Consider the following 10,044-nt stretch of genomic DNA (forward strand, 5'->3'; position numbering starts at 1 on the left):
ACTGTGTGGGCTCCAAAGTGCCCCCTTTGTTGCTAAAAAAATAACTAGTCCAGTTCCCCTGATATAAAAGATTAACATGCTTGAGCTGTGTGTGGCTCTGCACAGCAGGCACAATTTGGTGGAATCATTGCATATGCTGCACCGACACTCAGAAGGGGCATTGGACACAGACTGAATGGTGGAGCAGGAAGCTGCAGGCCACATCCTAAAGAAGCAGACACAACTGATGTTGGGAACCTCAGCAGACCTACGGCTAACCAAAGCCAGGAATGTGCTGCTGGATCCGGGGTGAATGGTGATGTAAGTAGAATGTCTACTGACTTCATTTAGAAAAAACTGGTTCTCAGGAAAAAGTGATCAGTTATTCAAAGCAGCCAAGACTCTCATCTCATCTGTGCTATGGTTTGAAGCTGACACCAAATATTACATTGCCGAATCCATCATCTGGCAGACACAAAAGCCATCTGATAGTCCTATTAAATTATCATGGGTTCTGTCTGGATCTGCCAAGTTGTCCGATGTTTTGGCAATGATGGGAACGGGAACAGAGACTAATTGTACTAGAGAAAGGAAAGCACGAACCGGATTGTCTGCATGAAGCAATTGCTCCATTTTTGTCTGGATTCCATTTGATATCTGAGGCTCTTTGTACTCAGCACAACATGTCACCTTATAGGACACCAGAAAGGTGACAGACACTATATCTAGTTATAGCAAATACAATCCATATACATGAAGTCAGTGAACAGCTACCACTACTGTGGGCCGTACACGAGATGGAAGCCTGCTGTCAGATAGAAATAGTAACATCGTAAGGTTGAAAAAGGTACAAATCCATCTAGTGCTGATCCAGGAGAAAACAGAAAAACTCTTATTGAATCCTTCCTGACTCCACATATGTCACAGTAATATATCAGAATAAATCCCTTCGTGTTATTGCATCCCAACAATTACTTTAGTCTCTTCTGCACTCTACAGCTTTGCGAAGTCTAAGGCTATGTGTCCACGTAGAATGTACCTGCGGATTTTTGTGCCTCAAAATCCGCAGCTTTCCCCCAGAATCCGCACCTGCGGATTTGACGCGGATTTGACGCGGATTTGACGCGGATTTGACGCGGATTTGACGCGGATTTCGATGCGGATTTTGATGCGGATTTTGATGCGGATTTTGTCCATTGTACTCTACTGTGTTTCTGAATAAAGCTTAGTCTGTTTTGAAGGAAAAAAAAAAGGCTCTTTATGTCATTTCCTGTCCCAACTCTCCTTTCTTCTCCATTATCCATTTTGTTAGCAGTCTCACAAAGTGTGCTTATTTCAAAATGTCCAGTGAAAGACAACAACCACGGCTGAACAATGTAAACAGGAATCTGCTGATATTGACAGCACTACGTATCCTACGTCGACGAAGAAGAGTATGTACCATGTATACTATTTTTTATACGGCTTTTTTATGTATCCTACATTTTAACATATGTAATGTGCTTGTTATCCATGACACTGAAAGAGTTTTTATTTCATGCTAGGCACAAATTCGTACTAAGAAGATGTGGGTGCACCCCCTTATCCTTGAAAGGACTTCTAAAGGGCATTTTGCTGTATTATATCAAGACTTGCGAAGGTTTGTATTTTTTAAACTTTATATCTGTTTTTTTCATCCCAAAAATAAAATTTTATTTATTTTTTTTAATTTTTTATTAGATATGAAGACAAATTCAAACAATTTTGCCGGCTTTCAATACAAAGTTTTGATAACCTCCTTGCCATTGTGGGCGACGATTTGAGGAAGCAGGATACCATCATGCGTAAATCGATTGCTGCTGAACAACGGCTGCTCATCACCTTGCGGTACGTAGAGTCAAATAAAAATAGACACTGTGGCATGACACCAACTCACTGTCTGCAGTCCCGTACATATTTTAAAATGTGATATATATTATTATTATTTTTATTTATTTATAGAGCACCATTAATTCCATGGTGCTGTACATGAGAAGGGGGTTACATACAAAATACGTATACAAGTTACAGTAGACAGACTAGTACAGAGGGAAGAGGGCCCTACCCTTGCGGGCTTACATTCTATAGGATTATGGGGAGGAGACAATAGGTGGGGTGTAGGTCAGGCGGCGGCTCCGCACGGTGGTCGGGCGGCAGCTCCGCACGGTGGTCGGGCGGCAGCGAGTTCATTGTAGATTGTAGGCATTTCTGAACAGGTGCGTTTTCAGGTTCCGTTTGAAGTTTGCAAGGGTAGGGGATAGTCTGACGTGTTGAGGCAGCGAGTTCCAGGAGACTGGGGATGCTCGGGAGAAGTCTTGGAGTCGGTTGCGTGAGGAGCGAATGAGAGAGGAGGAGAGGAGGAGATCTTGGGAGGACCGGAGGTGACGTGTTGGAGTGTAGTGGGAGAGTAGTTCGGAGATGTACGGAGGGGAAAGATTATGCACAGTTTTGTAGGTCAGCGTTAGAAGTTTGAATTGGATACGGTGGAAGATTGGAAGCCAGTGGAGGGACATGCAGAGGGGAGAAGCGGGGTGGTATTGAGGAGAGAGGTGGATAAGTCGGGCAGCAGAGTTAAGGATGGACTGGAGAGGGGCGAGCGTGTTGGCAGGGAGGCCACAGAGGAGGATGTTACAGTAGTCGAGGCGGGAGATTATGAGGGCATGCACTAGCATTTTAGTAGATTGCAAATTGAGGAAAGGGCGGATTCTGGAAATATTTTTGAGTTGAAGACGGCAGGAGGTGGTGAGGGACTGGATGTGTGGTATGAAGGATAAGGCAGAGTCAAAGGTCACTCCGAGGCAGCGAACACTCCGAGGCAGCGAACATATATATACAAAGATATATACTGAAATACATGATTTTAAACACACTCAATGTGTACTTTCAAATTGATGTGTTTAAATCTATTGTCTATACATTTAAAAAAAAAAAAATACACATATATATACATATTTTTATATATATATATATATATATTAAAATTTGTATATAAAATGGATGTTACATGATGTTTGTAAATATATATATATATGTAAATATATTGTAATATATATATATATCTATCTATATATGTGTAGATATTAAAACAGACATATTTTCCCATTCTTCTTGGTCATACTGTGGTTATTACATGTAACGCAGGGCACCAACTCCTGTGGAATTGAAAGGCTTGAAGGACTATTTATTCAGGTTCTTAAAATGTACCTGTTTAACTTTTATTTGTACTACAAACAAACCTCTGCTCGACATTCTATGAAACAGCCACATCCTCATGATCTTTAAAAAATTGGTGTTTACTAACGGCCATAACTGCTGGCCATTTTAATTTCACGTTGAATGTCCTGTCAGGGCCCCTTTTTCCTTGCCTTGTAAGCCATGATATGGCTTCCTTTGAATGTCAGCTGTTCAACAAGCCTTTGTATGTCTAAAAAAAAAAGTAGCCCATATACACATTTCATTTGTCTGTTCTTCAGTTTGATCACTTTCAAAAGGTACATGTTTAGAAACATAAAGTTTGTGGGCTATAAAAGCTAAAAGTGAATTCATGATGTTAAATCAACTTGAACAGTTTGGTTCTGTTCTGATTTTAATTTTCCCTTTTTTTTTTTTTCCCTCCCTCTTTTGTTTTGCAGATTTTTGGCCACAGGAGAGAGCTACACATCACTGCACCTCCAATTCAGGGTTGGTAAAACAACCATTTCCAGAATTGTGAGGTGCACATGTGGCGTTATCTGGCAGAAATTGCAGCCCATCGTGATGCCTTCGCCTACCGAGGAGACTTGGCTGCAGGTCGCAGCAGGCTTTCACGATGTAGCCAATTTCCCAAACTGTATAGGTGCCGTTGATGGCAAACATGTTAGGGTTCAACAGCCACCGCGATCAGGATCTGTTTTCTTTAATTATAAGAAATATTTTTCCGTGATCCTCATGGCGGTGGCTGATGCCCATTACCAATTTGTTGCCATTGATGTAGGTGCTTATGGCAGTACTGGGGATTCTCGGGTGTTGCGATCTTCTCAGATTGGGCTGCAAATTCTTCAAGAAGGCGCTACGCTCCCAGCCCCACGACCTTTGCCGGGCTCCACAGATCCAGTTCCCTTTGTGATGGTATCGGATGAGGCATTTCCTTTGCTACCCAACCTGCTGCGCCCATACCCACGAAGAGGACTGAATACCCGGCGGAGGATTTTTAATTATAGGCTGAGCCGTGCACGAAGATATGTGGAGTGCACCTTTGGGATAATGACAAGTCAGTGGAGGATCTTTCACACAGCCATCCAGTTGGATGTCCGAACAGTGGACACGGTGATTAAGGCCTGCTGTGTACTCCACAATTACGTGCGTAAGTACAGCAATGAATTAGTGGAGGATACACAGCAGGCCTTACTCAATCCAGTGGTGAATGTGTCTTCTGGTCGGCCAAACAGCTTGGGTGTCTGGGTGAGAGAGACCTTCACTGATTATTTCATGAGTCCTGAAGGTGCCGTGCACTGGCAATACTCCTGTGTTGGTGATGTGCAGCCGGACCAGCAGAACTTGGCGTGATACAATAACCATGTTGATTAAGATGGAAGTTGACAAAGAAATTATTGTTTGCAATTTTTTGTCCATCATTTCTTGAAGTTTGTCTACAATTTTAAAATAAAATTTTCTGTTATGGCATGCTGTTGTCTGTGTTAATATTTGTCCGAAATGTATTGATAATGCTGTAAAACTTGGTGTAAACTGCTGCCTCAGTACATTTTTTTGTGTTACATTTTCATAGACAATTTGAAATATATTACAAGAGTTATTTGCAAACACTATCCATGAACAATTTTCGATGTTTGCAGCTATATCCTAAATTTAGATAACAATCGAGGTGATTTTGGGTTTCTTTGACTGTGGACCATGTAATGTTAAAGCACCAATACAACCAAATGTTAACAATTTTTTATTTTAGAACTGTGCAAACAAAATAATTAAGTGCAAAAGTAGCAATGAAAACATTGACATTTTATATAAATAATTACACAAAATAATACTTTTTCCGTATAGTGTCGGAAAAGATAGTGAAATATCCTTGTGTTTTTCAAATACAACATTAAAAAATAAGACACCCAAACACATAACAATAGGATAAGTTGAGCCCTCAGTAGAGGTATAGTGTAAGGGCAACGTATTACAGATGAAATAATACGTTGCCCTTACCCTATACATCTGTATCGGGGGCCAACTGATCCTAGTGTTATGGGTTTGGGGTTTTTTTGGGCTATTTTAATTAGAGTTTGGCTAATTTGAGAACCGGCTATTTTTTTGGAAAGAAAATGATCAAAGGTGGAATAAATCTTGGCTATAACTATAGCCACACATTGGCTCAGAACCCCTAGCCATGCTTTGACCCGATCGATCAGGGATCTGGGTTTGAGTACCAGAACCCCCCTCAACCACAGATGAATGATATACCATTCTCTGTTGAGAGTAGGCTGTTGGGGGTGTTTGGTAATAATTTGGCATAGGTTCAGGCCGGGACGGTGCACGTTGCACTAGGGTTGCAGGGGCAGCCTCTGCATCCCAAATTGTTGTAAGGCCATTATCTATCCTTGCCAAGGATGGATGTGGGGAGTCACGTTCAAAATGCTCAAACAGTGAGCACATTGCTCCCATCAATGTGTTTTTCTTTTTGGGATTCATTGCCTCCATCCTTCCTGCAAAACTAGACAAAAATTTAACTGTGTCACTTTCATAGGCACTTTTTTTAATAAGATTGACTGTTTCAAGAGTCAGCTCATCCGAAACATCATCTTCACCAGATTTTGCTAGCAGTCTTCTCTTATTTTTCTTTTTACGACCAAGTGCAAAGCGAGTCGATGGCACCGGTTCATCAGACCTGGTTGACAATTGCCCCTCCTCCATGGCAGAGTTCGCAGAAGTTGTTGGCATGTTTTCTGCTGACTCTGAGGCCCTGTAACAACTGTTTGAGGCACTGGAAGCTGCTTCAGGGTCCCTGTGTGCCACTGGCTCTGTGTCACTGCCTGGCCCCTCTCGATCTTCAGCCATGCACTCAGCTTGGGGAAGTGGGTTCACATTTCCCTCGGTGCTGTAAGTGAATAAAATATTTTTAATAAATAGAATAAAAAACAAATTTAAAAACATATATAAACTTTTTAAAAAACAGATTACCTCCTTAATCTGCGACTGGTGGACAGGAATTGTAATTCATAGTAATATAGACACTTTTTTGCTGGTGACATACCACTCTTGGAACTGTTATGTATGAATTTGTAGAAACGGTCTTTGACTGTTCGCCAGCGTTTGCGAACATCTTCTTCTAAAAATTAAACAAATAAAAAAGATGAGCCAATGACTCCATAGGCCATGTCAACCATTTTTTGTCTAAAAAGTATTCAACATCAGTGTTTGTAATAATCCACTTTTTTTTTTATTTTAAAGATTTAAACAAAATTTACGTTTTGTCTGCCTTCTCTCCTACTTTTCTAACCCACAAGATCCTTTATTAACACTGATTTAGTGGGTGAACATGCACGGATTTACAACAATCATGTTTTAATTTCACTAAAATTGCTTCTGGTTTGGAACTTGTTCGGAGTATACAAACTTACCAATTTTCCGCTGGAGGGAGGCCGGGGCACTTTCAAAAAGTGGAAAAAGCTCATTCACTATTCTCTGCCAGCACCTATGCCGATATTGCCGATCACTATATGCGGGGTCAATCGGGTCCCATATAGCGGGCATACTCTCAACCTGTAATGTGAAACATATGTTTATAGTGCATGATTTTGCAAAGTAGATAAATTCCAATAATGCCAACAATAGGAACAGACATCATCCAAAATATACAGTGTACACTGGCTAAGGTACTATATTATCCACTGCATCCCCACGATCAATAACTTTTTTGGCAGACCAGTGTATATTGGCACGTTTTGCACATTTCTTTAGATGGAAACGGATTTCCCCACACAGATTAATATTTATTTAGTATTATCGATTTTTTGGTTTGTTAAAATGTTTTAAACAAGGGTGGCACGTTATGTGACCTATGATTCTGGGCTAATAAAGGGGCAGAAATGTTTAAAGGGAACCTGTCGCCATTTTTGTTTTTAAAAAGCTGCGGGCAACACCACTGTGCTCTTATATACAGCGTTTTAACAGACTGTATATAATAACCCAGTGGTGGTGGCCGCATCTTACAGCCAATAAATGTGTTGCCATGTTCCCTTTCACTGGTATTTTTACCCCAAAAAAAAAAAATGTGCTCCGCTGTATTTTCACTGTCCAGCCCGATGCAAGCAAGCAACTGAGGGCTGTGCTTCTCAGCGAGATAAGGCTGAAGCATTCTCTGCCCCTCCCGCTGAGAAAAACAGTCCTCAGCTGCCCCTGAAAATGGCGGCTCCGTTGTGGAGCGCCATTCTCAGGTGCTGCACCGAGGCTCATCCAGCTGCCCTGATGCATTTGGCTGGCTGGGTAATCTGAAGGGGTTAATGCCAGTTTTGTGCAAACTGGCACTAAGCCCGAGGTTCATAATGTCATGCCTGTGTAGACACGGCCATTATGAACCTCCGTTTGGTAATAAAGAAAAGAAAAAACATTTTTTAAAAATTTTTATTTGAAAGCAAAACACACACACATCCCTGATTGCCATCTTTATTACTCCCTGATTTCCCCGACGATAATCCATGACGGCTCCGATGTGCACCCGGCTGACCCGGGCTCTGACGTCAGAGCCCGGGTCAGCTGACTTAATTCGCGAGCGCGGGCGGGTCAGCTGACTGCACACCGACCAGCTGATGTGCCGGGCTCCGATGTGAACTCATGTGACCCGGGCACGGACGTCAGCCGGTACCAGCAGACGGAAGAGAGCTTTGCAGCATCTCAAACACTGATGGCTGCTGGGACCGGCTGACGTCCGTGCCCGGGTCACATGACTGCACATCGTCAGCTGACCCGCCCGCGCTCGCGAATTAAGTCAGCTGACCCGGGCTCTGACGTCAGAGCCCGGGTCAGCTGACTTAATTCGCGAGCGCGGGCGGGTCAGCTGACTGCACACCGACCAGCTGATGTGCCGGGCTCCGATGTGAACTCATGTGACACGGGCACGGACGTCAGCCGGTACCAGCAGCCGGATGAGAGCTTTGCAGCATCTCAAACACTGATGGCTGCTGGGACCGGCTGACGTCCGTGCCCGGGTCACATGACTGCACATCGTCAGCTGACCCGCCCGCGCTCGCGAATTAAGTCAGCTGACCCGGGCTCTGACGTCAGTGCCCGGGTCAGCCGGGTGCACATCGGAGCCCGGCTCGGAGCCGTCATGGATTATCGTCGGGGAAATCAGGGAGTAATAAAGATGGCAATCAGGGATGTGTGTGTGTTTTGCTTTCAAATAAAAAATTTTAAAAAGTGTTTTTTCTTTTCTTTATTACCAAACGGAGGTTCATAATGGCCGTGTCTACACAGGCATGACATTATGAACCTCGGGCTTAGTGCCAGTTTGCACAAAACTGGCATTAACCCCTTCAGATTACCCAGCCAGCCAAATGCATCAGGGCGGCTGGATGAGCCTCGGTGCAGCACCTGAGAATGGCGCTCCACAACGGAGCCGCCATTTTCAGGGGCAGCTGAGGACTGTTTTTCTCAGCGGGAGGGGCAGAGAATGCTTCAGCCTTATCCCGCTGAGAAGCACAGCCCTCAGTTGCTTGCTTGCATCGGGCTGGACAGTGAAAATACAGCGGAGCACATTTTTTTTTTTTTAAAATGAATTGTGAAAAAAGACCTGGGATCCTGTTTTGCCAGCTAAAAGCAAGCAGCCTGTAACTAGCTGCTTTTAGCTGGCAATCCAGAGTCCGGAAAACACATGAAATAAAACACACAAACACACAAGTAGGGAAATAAAAACAAGTTTTATTTAACCCTATACAGACATACTTACCAACTGGATGAGCTTCTCAACATCTAGCCGCATACGCTCGTACCAAGACATTCTAAGCACAGCCAGGAATACACTGCCACTACACTACACTACAAAATGGTGAAACTTCCTCTTCCTGAAATATCCTACATCACTTCCTGCGGATTTGTTTGCGAAATCCGCACCAAATCCGCAGGAAAAAGAGCCTGTGGGAACAGACTTGCGGATTTCTTGCGGATTTTACACCTTGCATTGACTTGCATGGGAAAAATCCGCACCAAAATCCGCAACAATAATTGACATGCTGCAGTTTGTTCCGCATCAAAATCCGCGGCAAATCCGCAGCGGAAAAATCCGCAGCATGGGCACAGCATTTCCAAAATGCCATTGAAATGGCTTGGAAGTGCTGCTGCTGCAGTTTTTCGGGAAATCCGCGGCAAATCCGCGGCAAAATCCGCGCAAAATCCGCGGTAAATCCTGTAGCGTGGGCACATAGCCTAAGCCCGCAAATGTGGCAAAACCAACATAATGCCCTACGTGAAGACAAGTGATGCATTATCAGACTTTTGGCAAAGAGTTAAATGCAGAGGAATGAAAAATAATGAAAAATTGCTATTGGACCTCTCAGAATCACCAATTTCTACTATAAATGCAAAGATCCATCACAGCAGATGATGAATATCTTCTCCTCTCACAAGTGTCATTGTCCTGATAACACTGAGCGCTGTTAGATGGCATTAGCATGGATCTTTACCTCTTCGTGGTTAATTAGATTAGCTAGGGGTTCAGCACAGGGACAGCGTACAAATGAGTGGGCCCCTGACCACGGCGACGCATGTTTACAACAGTGGATCCAACGCTAAACATAATGGGTGTAGGGGCAACTCAGCCTTGGTGTTACTAATTTCAAAACGATATTCAAACACCAAGACTAAAATTACCATCAGTATCCTTATAGTCTTAGGGGTACTTTGCACGCTGCGACATCGCAAGCCGATGATAGCAATGCCGAGCGCGATAGTACCTGCCCCCGTCGCACATGCGATAACTTGTGATAGCTGCCGTAGCGAACATTATCGCTACGGCTGCTTCACATGCACTTACCTGCCCTGCGACGTCCCTCTGGCCGGTAACCCGCC

The 10,044-nt window shown here is 43.5% G+C and overlaps 1 protein-coding gene and 1 long non-coding RNA gene across 2 annotated transcripts; one reads left to right on the forward strand and one right to left on the reverse strand.

Moving 5' to 3' along the window:
* Positions 1-1,282: 1,282 nt before the first annotated feature.
* Positions 1,283-1,839, forward strand: LOC142310141 (uncharacterized). Its single transcript, XR_012754093.1, has 3 exons — positions 1,283-1,412; positions 1,524-1,618; positions 1,699-1,839. It is a non-coding gene; the product is annotated as an uncharacterized LOC142310141 (long non-coding RNA).
* Positions 1,840-4,952: 3,113 nt separating this feature from the next.
* On the reverse strand, positions 4,953-9,003 carry LOC142310142 (uncharacterized). Its single transcript, XM_075347623.1, has 4 exons — positions 8,927-9,003; positions 6,600-6,741; positions 6,160-6,307; positions 4,953-6,076 (listed from the first exon to the last, which is right to left on the reverse strand). Exons 1-4 carry the CDS (start codon positions 8,975-8,977, stop codon positions 5,308-5,310), a joined length of 1,110 nt encoding a protein of 369 aa, XP_075203738.1. The 5' UTR covers positions 8,978-9,003; the 3' UTR covers positions 4,953-5,307.
* Between the last annotated feature and the right edge of the window lie 1,041 nt (positions 9,004-10,044).

The sequence above is a fragment of the Anomaloglossus baeobatrachus genome, chromosome 5 (assembly GCF_048569485.1).
Source record: "Anomaloglossus baeobatrachus isolate aAnoBae1 chromosome 5, aAnoBae1.hap1, whole genome shotgun sequence".
Classification (NCBI taxonomy): domain Eukaryota; kingdom Metazoa; phylum Chordata; class Amphibia; order Anura; family Aromobatidae; genus Anomaloglossus; species Anomaloglossus baeobatrachus.